The sequence below is a fragment of the Protopterus annectens genome, chromosome 8.part0 (genome assembly GCF_019279795.1).
Source record: "Protopterus annectens isolate FY-2018-M chromosome 8.part0, PAN1.0, whole genome shotgun sequence".
NCBI classification, from domain to species: Eukaryota; Metazoa; Chordata; order Ceratodontiformes; family Protopteridae; genus Protopterus; species Protopterus annectens.
The window spans coordinates 1,689,791,692-1,689,809,995 of NC_056741.1; the positions used below are offsets into that span (position 1 = coordinate 1,689,791,692).

Below are 18,304 nucleotides of genomic sequence, written 5' to 3' on the forward strand. Positions count from 1 at the left end.
AACTTATGGTGATTATCCCTTGCCAAGTGAGAGAGAAGGTGAAACCAGTGCAGTCTAGACCAAAAATGGAGTCACTAGCAAAATTTTGGAAGAGTCCTGCCTGATCCTGTGCAAGACTCATAGTAACAGAGGGGAGGGAAGGCATACAAAAACACCCCCTTTAAAGGAAGAGTGGGCATCCACTTTCCAAGCCAGAGAATTTGGAACTCTGGAAAAGAAGAGAGGAAGTTGTCTGTTCAGAATGGAAGCAAGAAGATCTACCCGAGGAATACCCCACCAACGGACAAAGTCCAGGAACACATCTCTGTGAAGCCTCCATTCATGAGCTTGGGTGCTGGACCTGCTCAAGGGGACTGCCACTAGATTCTGCTCTGAAGGAAGGTGAACTGCCTGAAGAGTTACTAGATACTGGACAGCTAGATCCCAGACCTAAAGAGCTAGGCTGCAAAGAAGACAGGACCTTCTGCCTCCCTACCACATCACTGTGGTACTGTCTGTGAAAACTTTGTGGGTCCCAGGATGAAAGAGGAAATAAAAGGCCTGAAGTGCTGGAAGCAGAGCCCTCATCTCCTTTACACTGATGTGGTCTGACCTCTGATAAGGAGGCCGGAGACCCTAAACCTTGAGGGGAGGCCACAGGAGGCAGCCCACTCTCTTTCTGAGGAGTTTGTAAAGAGCTCTTGAGTTGGAACTGAAGCTTGAAAAGGAAGCTCCAGGTTGAGGGAAAGCTGATGAATCCACCACTGATGCTTCAGCTTGAGACAGGGAAGGGAAGGAAAAGTACCAGGAAGTCCAGGGGTGGCAATGTTGAAGCCACACTGACTTGAGGTACCAGCCCTGGATGAGGCATCAGCTGCATCATAACTACGTTAGACTGAGTCGTGGGCAACTTGAGAAATACAGCTCAACAGCAAGAAGCCTTCCCCTCAGTCGGTAAGATCAGAAACCATATTATAAACCTAAGAAAAGAGGGCCAAAACATGCCTGCTTATGAGTCTGGTAGTTGATGGTCCTAAAGGATATAGTGGTGCAAATGTAAAATGTTTGCCCAGTCTTTCCATAGCCCTGCTATCCATATCAGAAGGCAACGGCTTGGTAGAGGGCAATAATTTGGAGGGCTTATCAGGAGAGACTGACACTACAGAAAGGCCAGCAAAAAGAGCATTGTAAAGATATTTACACTCCTCAGGAACTTCATAGAATCTGTCTTCTTAGGTGCAGGGGACTGAGAGTCAGGGGTTGCAGACCCTACTGAGAAGGTATTCAGAATGATAGACAGAACAGGAGGAACAGCAGATGGCTTTGGAGACTCCATCTGTAAAGCTCATAATGTCTTTTTTGAATCTCAGGGACTTGTGAATAATTCCACTTAAAATAATACAAAGGACAGCTCCTCCATGGGGACTCTGAACTTATAAAATCCTACTAGTCAGAACTGTGGTCCAAAGAGTAAGTCAAAGATTTTTCCACTGTGTAATTTCCTGGGTCTCCTAACTGGAGTGGAAGACCATGAAGGATCAGGCACAGAGCCATCTTGATGTGGAAGCTTCACGGCCATCAAATGATTAAACAAACCTTGAGCGATATCCTGCCATTCATAACAAGGGAAACGTGCTTTTTGTTTTGCTTCTTTTCAGTGGGACATCCACACTAAACATCCTCAGATGGTTAGATCCCTGGCACACTTCAATAATAGTCATAGGAATCTCCTCCTGAACTAAGATCTGAGGAATCCCCCTTGGTCTTTCAGAAGTAATCAGCTGAAGTTCCCCCTGAACATCAGGTGCAGATGTATGAAAAAGCCTCCCAGGATGTGTGAGAACCTAAATCCATGCCGGCATCTGATGAGGTCATGACAGAGGAATCCAAAGCAACTACCAGGCAGTCCTCAGTGCTTTCACCAAACCAACCTTGAGACAGACATCCTGGGGAGGCTGGACAGCAGCCGAATCAGCCCCAACTTTTCTGGTCTTCCTCTTGGTAGATGGCTGGCCCTCGGGAAGGGAGGATTCTGTCAACACTTTGAGCCAACAACTTCAGATATTGGTTCTCTAGATGTATGGTCAAGGAGGAGAGATGACTATTGTAGGGTCTTAGACAAAAACATCTGGCAGACAGAGCACAGTGTATGATTGTGGGAAGCACCCAAACAAAAAGGCACTGGTTATGATGGTCTTTATGGAGAATCTGCCTTCCACACTAACATTTTCCCTTTCTGGATGACATGAACATAACTACAACAAATAAGATAAAGAGAAGAAACCCCAATGGGGCACTTACTGCATCTGAAAGCACAGTTTGGTAACCAGCACAGTAGAAGGGCATTCAGATCAATGTTCAACAATGGAGTTTGGACTGGCAGTAAAGAAGTTCTGAGTGTGTGCATCCATAATTAACCTTTATTTAGACTGTGAAGTCTAATTTATAAGTAGACATTGCTGTTGAATTATTTTATGAGTTGCCTAGACTGAGATATCTAAGCGAAAGTAACCAGTAGACCCAGAAGAGGCAACGTTTCCAAAACAAAATGCAGTAATTCACACGTTAGAGTTAATAAAACGCTGCAAATACTGAAATGCTGCAATTGGTAGAAAACTCCTTTGAGGCTGAAATCACAAATCAATTCCATTTATTGTTGAAAAACTTTAAGTGCTGAAATGCAATACACTTTTCGTCACACAGTAATGCACAACTTCCTCAGAAGACAATACGGACTGCAGTTTGCTCCTTTTATTGTGTTAAAAACCCCGTGTTAATTAATTAATAGATAAATTAAACGTTCCTAAAAAAACTTTGTTTGTGTCTGCCTAATACAGGCATAAGCACATATTTGTGTGTTGTATACAAATATAAATAAATGTATTATTCTTAATTAATTAAACACTAAAAACGCATTTAAGTATATTAAAATCCGTTGAACAATTATAACAATTATATAGGATGTAAGAATGTTGATAAACATTTTTTAAAAACATTTCTTAACTAGTGTGAGTCTATATTATATAGCTAACACTAATATGTCCACCATTTAAATCTCGCTTTTCAAGGCAACTGAAAAATCACATTATAAAAACTCATCCCTTTAAAACTCATCTTTTTAAACTAGTCATTTTGAAACAATTATTTAAAGACCAATCATATTTAATAAAAATCATTAGTTTTGTGCAACATTCTCTTAAGGGCTCACTCATAATAAATTAATGACAGTTACATTAGACGGCATATTTTGTTCTTATAGTCTAAGATGTTACCAAAATAAAAAATCAAATTTTGAAATTTAAAACGTCAAAAGTCACTGATAACCTATGTGGAACCTGTGTGGGTCCTGTGGGGAGTTGTAAATAATCATGTAAAAATTCATATCTACATATAGAGGGATGCTGAGTTTGGTAAAACTACCTACTGGAATGTCACAGTTAATTTCATCCATACATGTCATCTCTCCATATTTTTCAACCTCAAAATACATTTTATAGAGGACATTTCATTTATTCCTGGATATTGGTTTGCATTGGTTCTCAACTGCCACACCAGTTCTTTTCTTTCCAGTTTTAGAGGTTCATAATTACTTCTTGGGTCCTCACTTATTTGTTCTATGGCTTTGAATTTAAAACTGTGATCTTCGTTTTCCAAACAATGTCTAGCTAGTGCATTTTCTAACTTTTGTCTACTGATACAATAGTTATGTTCGTATATTCTGTCGCGTAATTTCCTATCGGTTTTGCCTATATAGAAGGCTGCACACTTCACGCATTTTGCTTTATAAACAACTTGTTTACTATTGCAGTTAAATTTATTCTTAATTTTATAAGTTGTTCTGTTTATCGTGAATGTGCAGCCTTCTTCTATAAACTTACAGAAGTTGCAACTTCCACATTTTGACATCCCTGCACTAGTGACATTTTTAGGATTTTTTGTTTGTAAAATTTCTTTTAAATTGGTCCCCCTCCTGTATATTAACTTCGGTTTGTCTGGTATTAAAGTTCTTAAGTGACTATCAGATGATAGTAACTCCCAATTTTTTAAGACAATATTTCTAATGTCCATAGAATTCAAATTAAAGGTTGTTATAAGACTGCATGAATAGTTTATCTTCACTTCATTAGTTAAATGGGGCCCTATATCATTTCCATTTATTTGGGATGTTCCTAGTAGAGGTAGATATTCACCTCTTGATCTCTTAGTTTGTACCTCTAAAAAGATCTCTTGGATATAGTTCACTGGGTATCCCCTTTGAAGAAAAAAGTTTTGGAGCACCTCACATTCTTCCAAAAAATCATTGTCACTTGTGATCATCCTTGCCGCCCTCACCATTTGACCTTTAATAATTGATTTTTTCTGGTGTAATGGGTGGCAGCTAGTGAAATGTAGGAACTTGTTGGAATAAGTTTCCTTTCTATAAATTCTAGACATAAATCTATTGTTAGTGTAATCCTTTCTCAGGTGTACATCTAAGTATTCCATTGAGTTCTTATTGTATTTATGTGTAAAACTAAGAAAGTCAGTACTTACACCCAAGTCATGAAATAGTTGTTTTATTTCTTCTTCCTTTCCAACAAAGATCAAAAAGATATCGTCAAGAAATCTTGTGTAAAATGGAATATATTTCTTGACCGTATCTTTTTCCAAAATGGTCCTCCTCTCCCAATAGGCCATTACTAAGTTGGCGAAACTGGCTCCACAAGGGGAGCCCATCGCCACGCCTATTTTTTGATGGTATATTTCCTTGTTGAATAATATATAATTGTAGGAGAGGACTGTATCTAAAAGTTCTCTTACCAACTCAATCTCTTCAATAGGTGCTCCTAGTTCACCTAACAAAAGGGATGTCCATTCTTTCCCTATTTCATGAGGTATACTGGAATACAGATCTTTAACGTCTAATGTAACCAAGTAACTATCAGGTGTAAATGGCAATTGATTAACGGCCCTGAGAAAAGACCAAGAGTCTTTTGAGATCTGTTTCTCCTTCTTTATGTATTTTTGTAATATTTTATCTGCTACTTTGGAACAAGTATATGTTAAACTACCCCTACCATCTACTAAGGGCCTCATAGGTGGATCTTGTAAGTCTTTATGCACCTTTGGTATACCAAAAAGGACAGGAGTCCTAATTTTGGATTGGTGTAGATAGTCATACATGTCTTTTTCTATCCTTCTTTCTATGTATAATTCCTCAAAAAATGTTTTAATTTTATAATTTTATAATTTTATAATGGGCAGAATTCATTTCATTCACTGAGGCCTTAGCATAAGTCTCGCTTTCTAAAATCTTGGTCATCTTAATGTTATAATCACTACTGAACATAATGGCAAGACCTCCCCCCTTATCAGGTTGCATTATCCTGATAGGCATTTGACTCAAAAGTGTCAATAAATCTTTCTCTTCCTTGGTAAGGTTGTTATTATAGTATTTATTCTTTTCTTTGAGGTTCCTAAGGTCCATTTCCATCATTTTCTCAAAAAGGGCCAGAGAAGGATGCAAAGGTGGATTGTATACACTTGACACAAAATAATCCGTTTTTTTGTTAAAATCACTTCCTAGCAATGTTAACAAATTAAGCTTTCTGGTAAACAACTTTAAATCTATTAAAGTTTCTGCCATGTTAAACTTTTTTGATGGTACAAATGTGCATCCTTTTATCTACAGTCTCAACACCAATAGATAAATTAGTGTAATTATAAATTTTAAAGTCATTTAGAGAATTAGATACGATGTTACATATAGGCCGATCATCCAAAAAGTTCACTATGGTGTGGTCGTTGTTCACCGTTTCCTCCTCCTGTTCCCATTCTGCCTCCTGTTCTGTGAAGAACGCCTCGAGGCCTGTTCCTGAAAATTCCTGCTCCTATTATTCCCTCTATCATTACTGGTAGCAATAGCAGCATTCCCTTCCCTCCTTTCGGGTTGGAAGTTGTTTGATGGATGCCGATTTTGTTGTTGTAATAGTCTCTCACTCCTCCTAGGAACCCCATTAGGGTCAACATTTGGTTCATCATACCCTTCTTCATTTATTTCTAAAACCTGGTTTATATTTCCCCCATGCACGTCTGTGGTACCCCCTGCATTTCTCAAGTAGGGGCCATTCCCAACCAATGGTTTTTGTGCCAATGGGGGGTGGGGGTACGCTTTACCATCACTATAGTCGTTCAGATCTCGCTTGATTTTCTTCACTTTGGTAGCATTCATTTTAATAATATGGTCATCTATACTTAAAAAGCATCTGTCATATTCATATTGGTATCTGTTGAAGTCGGTATCAGCCTTAATAGATTCATTGAGTTCTTCTATTTCTGCCAATAGTTCATCTACTATATCTTGATAATGGGTGCAAAATAAATTTAACACTTCCAACCCATGTTTATCAAAAAGCATAACTAAAGCCTTATGAAAATTGGAGCCTTCTAGCAGTCCTGTAGGGAACTGCCAGTGCCTCATTCCTTTAGGCACTATTTTAAGTTTTATACACTCCTTAAAATAAGCTATTTCGAGTTGCAGTTTGCGGACTCTAAAAAGCTTATCATCAAACAAAGAAAGTTTAAGGTTAATGTCATTGTTTACCATTTGATTTGGTAAAGGAACGTTAGATGTTTGGCTGTCCAAAAACAAAAAGGGTCTATGTACCCAATTTCTTAAGGGTTCAGTACCTTGGGCGTTGCGGTTGCGTTGTTCAACTCCAGCCGCTTCACTACTGCATCTCCTGTTGTTATTCGTAATGTTGTTACCCGAGTTTCCAGCCAAAATGCTTGAATAACTAGTAGATGGTATCGCCTCTGCATTTCCATTACTGCCAGCTTGTAAAGGGTTTTCTGACCTGGATGTAGCCTCGTCGACACGTTGTGACAAACGGTCGACTTTTTGTGTCAACAGTTCAATGAGAGCAGTTAAATTACCATCGCTCTCATTTGCGTTAGCGTCCGAAACAGAGCCACTAGCGGGAATCTGGTCCATAACGAAAAACACTTCCGGTACTGAATCCACAACAAGACAAACCAAACGAAAGTAACCAGTAGACCCAGAAGAGGCAACGTTTCCAACACAAAGTGCAGTAATTCACACGTTAGAGTTAATAAAACGCTGCAAATACTAAAATGCTGCAATTGGTAGAAAACTCCTTTGAGGCTGAAATCACAAATCAATTCCGTTTATTGTTGAAAAACTTTAAGTGCTGAAATGCAATACACTTTTCGTCGCACAGTAATGCACAACTTCCTCAGAAGACAATACAGACTGCAGTTTGCTCCTTTTATTGTGTTAAAAACCCTGTGTTAATTAATTAATTAATTAATTAATATATCCAGGAATAAATGAAATGTCCTCTATAAAATGTATTTTGAGGTTGAAAAATATGGAGAGATGACATGTATGGATGAAATTAACTGTGACATTCCAGTAGGTAGTTTTACCAAACTCAGTATCCCTCTATATGTGGATATGAATTTTTACATGATTATTTACAACTCCCCACAGGACCCACACAGGTTCCACATAGGTTATCAGTGACTTTTGACGTTTTAAATTTCAAAATTTGATTTTTTATTTTGGTAACATCTTAGACTATAAGAACAAAATATGCCGTCTAATGTAACTGTCATTAATTTATTATGAGTGAGCCCTTAAGAGAATGTTGCACAAAACTAATGATTTTTATTAAATATGATTGGTCTTTAAATAATTGTTTCAAAATGACTAGTTTAAAAAGATGAGTTTTAAAGGGATGAGTTTTTATAATGTGATTTTTCAGTTGCCTTGAAAAGCGAGATTTAAATGGTGGACATATTAGTGTTAGCTATATAATATAGACTCACACTAGTTAAGAAATGTTTTTAAAAAATGTTTATCAACATTCTTACATCCTATATAATTGTTATAATTGTTCAACGGATTTTAATATACTTAAATGCGTTTTTAGTGTTTAATTAATTAAGAATAATAAATTTATTTATATTTGTATACAACACACAAATATGTGCTTATGCCTGTATTAGGCAGACACAAACAAATAAAGTTTTTTAGGAACGTTTAATTTATCTATTAATTAATTAACACGGGGTTTTTAACACAATAAAAGGAGCAAACTGCATTTTATTAACTCTAACGTGTGAATTACTGCATTTTGTTTTGGAAACGTTGCCTCTTCTGGGTCTACTGGTTACTTTCGCTTAGTTTGTCTTATTGTGGATTTAGACTGAGATATCTATTAATACGTTAATGTTGCTGTAGATTTATATTTATAAGCAGTTGCAAGTGCTTCAATACCATCCAGTGTTCAGTTTAGGTCACCATAGACATACTGTTTTTGATACCTGCTGGTGTATGTGAACAAAACGTCTGCGTTTTACTTTACCTTCTCACATTTTTTATCTCCTCCCTTCTAGACCTAACAACCACCCCAGCCCAAACTTTCCTCTGAGTGATTGTGTGCTGCTTCAAGCTTCTACTGCACAGTTCACTTCAACAGACTACAGCCTTCAAATAATTAACTACAATAAGGTTAATAGCAGTATCTTATCTCTCTTTTGTAAGTACACCTAAGGGCAGGTGGCAGGGATAGTACTCCCCTTCTATTTCCCCCTACAAAAAGCGGACCTTTACTTCAGAATTGTGGTATTAAAAGACCACTCTCTTAAAAGTCTCCTCGTGGGACCCAGTCTAAATTCTATCATTTCCCCTCACTTAGGGAAATAAGTAATTAAAGATCCTGCTTTAGAGAGAGCACCTATGGTGCTTTAATATATCTGAGGTGGTCATTATCTGGGAATAGCTATTCAAGGCAGTTAAACTCTGGAAGGACAAGGTAGCATTCTGAAATTCCTAATACTCTAGTTAGCAGTTGAACAGCAAACCTGTAGCATACCCAATATCCAGCTCCGCTCCCAGGTCTGATAGTTTTTTGAGAGCTTACCTTCCAGCTCAGTCTGGCCTTGCTCCGTTCGCCCTCGCTAACGCTCGGGCTCACTCAGCTCCCCTACCCTACCCCCCAATTCCCACCCACCCACACATCAACTCCATTTACACATAGCTATCCATCCCCCCACACACCCAACAATCAATCCATAATTTGTCCCACCCCACATTTACTCAATCATACTACACCTACAAATCCATCCAATTACCACCTCTCCTTAATAATGAAGACATACCTCCTGCAAATGTCACTACTAACCTTCTTATTATGTGGCTATCACACTACATCTTACAACTACCCAGAACAGGACAACTTCCCACAACCACATAAAGCCACTGCCAATTTCTCTCCCATTCTATCTCCTTACTCCCTAACAATTAACCCCAGCTTATACAATACTACTGCTGTAAGCTATAGCTATATTAGACTCTTTACCTCTTACCCCAAATCAACAGCAACCCCAAAATACTGTACCACACTAGAAAAGCTAGCAAAATTCATGCATAATGTCCATCACCTGCTCCTGAGTGCTGGTGATATCCACCCAAATCCAGGACCTAACAATACAAGTCCTCTGCCCAATTCACATCAGCTTCCCAAGACAACACAACTTAACTCCAGGCTATTAAACAGTCTACTCCTCCTAAACCTAAACATTAGAAGCATAAACAACAAAACACATGAACTACACACTCTAATCTCGCAATACTCCCCAAATATTGTCAGTATTAAAGAAACATGGCTAAAACCATCTACCCAAGATACCGAGATCCTACCACCTGGATATAGTATACTTAGGCAAGACAGACTAGGTAAAAAGGGTGGAGGCATTGCCCTGCTGTACAAAACTAAACTCGATGTTACCATACCCACCACCTTTAGAAAAAGCAAAAATTCTCTTAGCAAAGCTTAAGATAAGTAAGAGAAAAGCCATCAACCTAGTAACAAAATATATCCCACCAGGCAATAACATCCCTATCATGGAGACATTCCTTCAATGGTTATCTCAATCCATGCCTCAAGAGGCCATTGTATTAGGTGACTTTAATATAGACTGGCTCACATACTCTGCTCAACTACCTGTTAAACATATCAATCTTCATACCTTCTCTCAAGTAATCAAACAGCCCACCAGAATAGTCAAAAACAGTAAAAAAGGATCTTACTAAATAAAATACCCTGCTCTGTCTTAGCCAGAACCCTTCCAGACTTATTGAGTGACCATCAAACTACTGTCTTACTTAAATACAACTCCCATCACCCCAAAGTCCTATACTTCAAACAATTAGAAACAAAAAACACTTTAACCCCACTCACTTCAGACAAAAACTAAAGCTACATAATTGGTCTGACCTTTATTACCTACCCTTAAAAGAAGCTATTCAACACTTCAACTCCACCTTCTTAGATATATTAAACAGACACGCCCCTACAAGAACTACTAGAGTAAAGTCAAAACCAGTTCCATGGTTAACTAGGGAAACTAGGCAAAAAATAGCTGAAAGAAATAGAACCTGGACAACCTGGAGGTCCACTAAAAGCCCTAGTACACAGCAAGCCTATCAACAGATTAGGACTCTAACCAAAAAACTAGTTATCCAAGACAAGAGAAATCATTACCCATCAAACCCAACACATGAATAACTCTAAGAAATTCTGGGCAGGCTTAAACAAGTTACTACACCCTGGTAAAACCATTACCCCACCCCCATCAGGTTTAACAAAAGACAACATAGCCGAATCATTCAATACATTCTTTACTGAAACTGTACAAGCTCTAGCCCAACAATATCTGTCACTACAACAGGTGTCCCCACCTCCACTAACATGCCCACGTTTAAATTGCAACCCACCCCAACCTCTTACATAAGAAAACTACTATCCCAGCTGAAACCCACAACACTAGGAATAGATTCCATCCCCAATGAATTTCTAAAACTGGCAGCAGCAGAAATAGCTGTACCAGTTTCTATACTAATCAATAGATGAATTACTGAAGCTACAGTGCTCCTGATTTGGAAAACTGCCTATATCATACCTCTTCACAAAGGTGGCACTTCCTATGACATATCCAACTACTGACCAATCGCTATTCTATCTCCACTGGCTAAAATATTAGAAAAATGCATCCACCATCAACTTATGTCCCACCTTGTAAATCAGGAACTCATATCTCCAACTCAACATGGTTTCTGTCCAGGTCATAGTACCACCACAGCTCTGTTAGCATTCACAGATACCATAAATCATAACAGGAACAATGGTAAACTTACTTCTTCCCTTTTCTTAAACCTATCAAAAGCCTTTGATATGGTTAGCCATGACAAACTCATCTGCCACCTCAAAAACCTAGGATTAGACAATCAATCTCCTGGTTCGACAACTATCAGGCAACAAGCAGTATGGTGGAACAATAACTTGTCTCCACTTTTACTAGTCACTCTTGGGGTACCTCAGGGATCAATACTGGGTCCCTTGCTAGTCTCAATTTTCACAATCTCCACTCAGCAGCAAATAGCACTAGCCTTATCCAATAGGCAGACGATTCCACTATAATATGCAGTGCCTCAACCCTGCAAGAACTACACAATAAAACCCAGGATAATTTCCACTCAGTTGAAAACTGGCTTACTGACAATGGCCTCATTCTTAACCCCAAAAAGACCAAGATCCTGCTATTTTACCCCTCACAAAATACCAGCCTTACCGCCACTTTCAATATTCACTCTAAAAATGGTACACTTATCACACCCGAATCTCACACAAAACTACTAGGTGTCACCACTGATAATAAGTTACATTATTCTAGCTATTAAAAACACTCACAGAAAGCTAGGTAGTCGCTACAAACACAAATCCTACTTGACCCATACTGCTAGGACTACAACTGTTCGCACTCACTTGCTCTCAACATTACTTTATGCATCCCCAATCCTAACAAATCTATCCAAAACAGAAACCAGCAAACTGGCAGCCTGCTATAATCAAATAGCCAAATTTGCTACTAAAAATAGATACACACACTTGAAGGAAATCAGGTTCAGCCTCTACAAAAATACAAGCTTTTTTATTCCACAAGGAGACAATACAACTTTTAACGCCACACGTAATAGTACGTTTTCGATTCGTGTTCTTCTTCAGAAAATCAGAGTCAAATGAATTAAAAGCAAAAACCACTCCTTATATACACAAAGTGTACCATTAATTAATCAATTAAAATATTTAACTCTTAGATTCCTGATATACATTCTTCCAGACAAATACTATTATGCCAGACTGCTAAAAATTTTTTCTACGATATATAATATGCTTAACTTACTAAAAATGCTCTGTATTACTTACTAACATGTATGTATAAAAACAGACATATTGCATAATTTTATAATAATATAACATTTTACATATGCTGAAATGAAGTCAACAGCTTGAAAGTTATAATATTATATTATTATATAATATTATATTAATTATAAAAGAATGTATATTTTGATATGTATATAATGATTTCCTTCAAGTGTGTGTATCTATTTTGAGTTTTGATTCACACTCGAATCCTTTTTTCTACAAATTTGCTACTAACTCATCTTTTACAGCCCATCACTGTCATAACCTAAAACAATTGGACTGGCTTGAACTGCCAGATTTATTAATCTACAATCAACTTATCATTACGTATAAGCTGCTTTCCCACCCAAATAAAACACCAGCTTTAAGCAACCTAATTCAGCAGTATTCCTTACCTAGGCAACTCCGCTCCACAGATAAGTTACTATTAACAGTTACTAGATCAAACAACCATGCCGGTGACTCCCTCTACTCATCTTACATATCCAAAATTTGGAACTCCCTGCCTCCATCCATTACCCTGGAATTTTCTCTATCCAAATTTAAGAAATCTATGAAAAGCTAACTCAGCAACAAATGGTTATCTCCCTGCTCCACACCAGACTAACTTCAGTCCTACTACACTCCTGCTATAACTCTTGCCTTAAACACATAATCTCCTGATAGGACTGTTTAGTCTTATCAATACCACATTCAGATGCATGATGTGACTCTAGATAGATATTCATACTTTATTGTTTGTATATGCATTGATCATTATATATGTCTTTGTGAAGGAATTAATAATGTGTGCTCATCTATATTGTCTGGTTGAATATACTAGAAACATGCAAAATATAATGTTTGTATGTCTTGCATATGTGTTTCTTTGGAGCTTTTCTCTCCGGGCCTCCACTGAAAATGGACATGTATCCAGTTGGACTATCCCAGTTAACAAATGTAAAATAAATAAAAATAAATTATGTCCTACACCTTGTGTGGGTGACATGCATGCAACATATGATGCCTACATGAACTAGAGGCTTTGGTATGCTGATCGGACATTGGGCTATCCTTGGCAGGAGATCCTTTAGGTAAGGAATAATGCAACAGTGACATGGAAGGACATCTGCATTGCATTGCACACTTAAGAGAACAGCACATAATTATGCAATTTTACATATAAACAAAGAAAAATCACACAGATTACACACAGAAAGTATACTAACCTATGAGTCGAGACCGATTTAGATCTTCCTTAGTTTCAAGAACAACTTCTGGTAGCCTGGAGACTGGAACACACACATCTGTGCAGTATGCCTGAAAAAGAACAAAATGATGGTGCATGGAAAGATAGGAAGGCTGCAAGTGAAAGGCAAATGTTTCAGCAAATAAAGTACAGCCTATTCAACAACACAGGCAGCACACATGGATCCATTATATTAATCAGTAAAAATGGATCATAATGTAGTTACAGAGAAGAGAAGTTGTAACCACTTATTCTACAGAGTATAAAATGCCTAGAGGTTTCCCAGTAAACACAGTCTGTACTAGCAACAGATAATATTAGTTACAGTGTTAAAGATAAGGTCCACAGAATGCTAAATTCCAGACAAAGGTACTCAGCAGACGGCAAACATTGCATTCTCAATTACTTCAGAACTGTTATGTGGAAGACTATAATGACAGGGTGAAACAGAGGGGTTAGCAGCATTACACTGTCTGTAGGCAATAGGTCAGCCATGTATGGCTGGATGCAGTCTAGAGCCTGCAGTGCACTTCCAGATCTTCCAACAATAACCGTTTGCCCCTCAGTCTAATGTTTACTGCTATTAGTGACCATTTCATCCATCTCTGAAGTGAGATCTGGGTGACATACTCAAAATCATCTCACTCTTGGAGCAAGGGTGTTTTTCTCTTTGTGACTGTCTTTTTATTCCCACATGTCATGGGGCTACAGAAGTTCACAATTGTCATCTCACATAATGTGGGTTACCCAATCCTTTTTGCTGTGCACAAAGCTTACAGCAAGCCTTTTCCAGATTCCACTGCAGGCTGCTGCATTCCCTGGACCCCTCACTCTACCAACTGAGAGAAAGACAAGGCAAGAAAGCACCACTCATACCTCCATCCCCTCTATCCCACCTAGGACTGGGACTTCTAGCACCCAGACTGAGTCCCAGTGGTGTAGGCAAACCTACTGCTTCTATACTGCTGGACAGACCCACTAATAAATGACTTACAATGGGTTAATGTTTTACAACTGAAATTTTATTAGGCATTGATCTCATTACAGCCGAGTGACGTCTCCAGGTGTTTCTGCAGTTACCTCCTACTGCGCCTCTAGGTGTCAAATATTGCCTGTTCATATTTGCATTAATAATACCAAAACCATGCTACATACAAGGTATCAGAATATTTTATCTTGAAGCATACATGATGGCAAGCACAACTGTATTCATATATGAGCTCTGTCAATTAGTATTTGGTAGAACTGTGAGGTGATAACTTAATTTTTTAAAGACTGAAGCCACACCCAATGGGAGTTAAAGGTACATACTTAAAAGAGCTCTATTGGAGGGAATGAGATAAGTAAAGCAGTTATTTACCAAGAAAAACTCCATAGTTAAGAATAAAAGCGTGCATTTTAATGTTTACACGGTTTCAAGTTGCTATTCATTCCTAAACAAATAATGGGATAATTAAGAGTCTCTAATTATTTTCCAAGGAACTGAGAAATTCAGAAAAAATGTGCCTCAGAAAAGTCCTGGTAAGGCATATAAGACTTTGATAGTGATAAAAGTTATTCATGGCAGCCATTAATGCCATTTCCCTTGGAAGGAGTGGAAGCATCTTACTAGAAACAATAACTGTAATATCTGCCTGTATCGCATCCATTTATTTGACAATAACTTAAATCTTGTTAGACATTTTTATATACTCCTAAAATTATGTTTCATTGCTCATCTGTCAGATTCTCCTTATTTTAATGCTTTTGACAAGTGATGCAATCCAGCACTATCATAACAGTCTGCATCCAGCCCTACATGCCTGACCTATTGCCTGCAGACAGTATAATGCTGTTAACCCCTCTGTATCTCCCTGTCATTACAGTCTTCTACACAATAGTTCCAAAATAATTGGAAAAGCATCTACAATTAAATATATTCAATCTATTCATGGCCTACTTTTCCACTCATTTTTTCTAAAAAAAGGGAACAAGTCATTGTCTCATTAACCTTGCACATTACACACACACAGGCATCTTTTATTCTTACAAAGATTCATAGGTGATTACTCCGCTAATGGCCCAAGGGGCCTTTTAAGCCTAACCTACTTTCCAAAATGTATTTGATATGATTTGATACTCTAGGAAAACAGGACTGGACAGAAGGTGGTCAAGCATTTACAGGCTAGCTCTCTGTACGTAAGCGGCATAGGTGCCAGATCAGGGGTAAATTTCTGATTTTTGATCTACTCGTCCAAGTTACACCTGAATTTGGTTACAGAAAAACTCTGCTTCATAGGGATGTGGAACCTGTTTCAGAGGAGGGGCAGTCTCTGAGACACATACTTGTCCTACCAATACATCCTATTTATGTGGCAAGTGAGGTATAAATCCCTAGGGTGGGTATTTCTGATGTTATTTGTTTGCAGACATGCAAAAGATCCATCCAGAGGGGGATCAGATGATGCCTGCATGGATTACCTTGCAACAGTCTGTAGGAGACAAGAGTACATGGCTAGGGCTTTGAGGCAGTCTGCAGAGGACGTTTACATCCAGTTTTCTTTTTTAAAGGGAAACTCTGTGTATGCTCCAGTTGCTGCAAATGCCTGGTCAGATACATACCAAAGGGTGCATTATACTCCATGAATGGTTTGATGAGGATAGAGTACAGTAGAATAATGATATCCTTGGACCTAGATACCATAACCTTATTTAAATGTTTTACAACACAGAATGATTTTCTCACCACCCTAGACACTTGATGGTCAAAGGCCAGGTTACTATCTACACATTCCCAAATCCATGACCACTGGGTCTGCTCTCAGGGGGTGTATTATCAATGTGGTAATTTCCAAGGGTGGCAAAGTTTCCAAAGAGTACTATTATGCATATTATTGTATTAAGTTTTAGACTATGGTTCTGGCATCAGTTATTTGCCTATGTCAGGAGTTCTTAAAGGGTATTTGTGTTTTGGGGGATTCAACGACTGCCTAGTTAGCAGTAGTCTGAAACTTAGTCAGCCAGAGGACCTAGATGTTTTCCTTGACTTTACAGAAGTAGATGCTGAAAAGGAAAAGCCCAAATAGTGAGCCCTGAAGGACTCCTCCAGTAATTGACCTCTGTGATGGCAACCTTCCCATCCTAAATTCTTGGGTTCTATCTGTGAGCCTGATGGCTATCCATTGGATGACTTATAGGTTTATGCCTACTTTAGTTAGTTTATCTACAATGCCTGAAGTGAGGTATTGTGTTGAATATCAGGTCATGGTAGGCAGTATGCACAATTCTGTCTTTGTCCATGGCTTTATTGACCTTCTCAAACGAGTCCACAAGATTGAGCAGGCATGAATAGCCCTACATAAAATGAAACTGGGTTGGATCCAATGTCTACAGGTTTCTTATGTCAATTTTAATCAGTTCCATGATGATGATTCTTTCCATTGCTTTGCATAAGAGACTAGTCAGACTTATGAGTCTGTAGTTGCCCAGGTCCACAGAAGGGTGCCCTTCTGCAGAGGGAGAACAGCTGCAGTTCTCCATTCACCTTCCACAAAACTTGTCTGCATGCTATGGTTGAAAAGAGATCCTAGTGGGCTGATAAGTCATGTTTCCTGTTGTTTATAAGGCATCCTGGGATATTACTGGTGTCTACTGATCCTGTGTTCCTGGCCTTAGACAGTACACTGAAAACCTGTTCTAGTGGTAGTTGGGGTTGAAGGTATTTCCTGAGGGGTGACTTGGAGGTAGTAGGGGGTAAAACTTGAGTCAAATTTGTTGGCCAGTAGATTTTCTATGTTCTCTGGCTCAGTATAGATGGCTCCATTCACAATTAGTTTAGCACACTGTGTGCTGCCTTTGAGGTTGCAGACATAGCTAAAGAAAGCCTTTTGATTTTGCTTTACCTGGGAGGCTATTTTTACCTCAAATTTGGCTTTGATAGACTTGATTAGTCCATTGTGTTGCTTATTTTGACTGATGACAAGACATCTACAACAACTGGAAGGGCCACAGAAATACCTCACAAAGAGGATTACCGGCCTCAAACAGATGCCCTGTGCAGACTGTCTCAAAAAACTCCAGCTTTACTCCATCGCATATCGCCTACTCAGAGGTGATCTCTGCCTAACATACAAAGCTATATCAAACCCAGACCTGTTGGACATGCTCCACTTAAAGAAGTCCCAATCCTTCCGACCTACATGCTCTAGGGACCTAAACCTCACCACAATAAACAGAACATGCTGGAGGGATAGATTCCTGTCCCAGAGACTTCCCATACTCTGGAATAAACTACCTATCCACATCAAACAACACTCCTCATTAGTACTCTTCAAGAAAAATCTTGATGATTGGATGGGAAATAGGAAATTCACCCTGGGGATCACTTCTGTGGCTCTGCTCGACAGTGGCACAGGAAAATAATTTTCTTGGGGTGGCAAAAGCCAGGGTACCTTTTTGGCTGGGCTTGTATAGGTCCTAGGGCTGATAGCCTAGTACCTACCTATGAGAGAGTTATTACCTTGCTGTGTATAGTTCTTTTTACTTTTGGGCATGCTTTTCTATCCTTTTTTAAACAAACTATCAATGCTGGGATTCCACCAGGGTGGCTTGTTTTTTTGAGATTGTCCTATGCTTATTTCAGGTAGGTGCAGCTATCACTATGCAGCTATACATCACTGTACTAGAGGAAATTTGGCCAAGACATTGGGAAACTTCCTCTGCTCTTTTCAGAGATTATGGAGACTCTGTATGAGGCACTTCTGATTTCCCTTCCAGGTGCGAAGGCGGCCTGGAGAAACTGGAAGTGAAATGGAGGCAGTAATATCAGCAGTAACCGAAAAAG

General features: G+C 38.7%; 1 protein-coding gene across 3 annotated transcripts in view; it reads right to left on the reverse strand.

Annotated features, from left to right (window-relative positions):
• Nucleotides 1-18,304, reverse strand: part of LDHD (lactate dehydrogenase D) — a 1,439,596-nt gene that overhangs the window by 119,628 nt on the left and 1,301,664 nt on the right. For all 3 annotated transcript variants that reach the window (XM_044081223.1, XM_044081220.1, XM_044081221.1), the window contains one exon: nucleotides 13,463-13,553. In XM_044081223.1, the coding sequence (XP_043937158.1) occupies nucleotides 13,463-13,553 (91 nt within the window). The remainder of the gene's footprint in view (nucleotides 1-13,462; nucleotides 13,554-18,304) is intronic.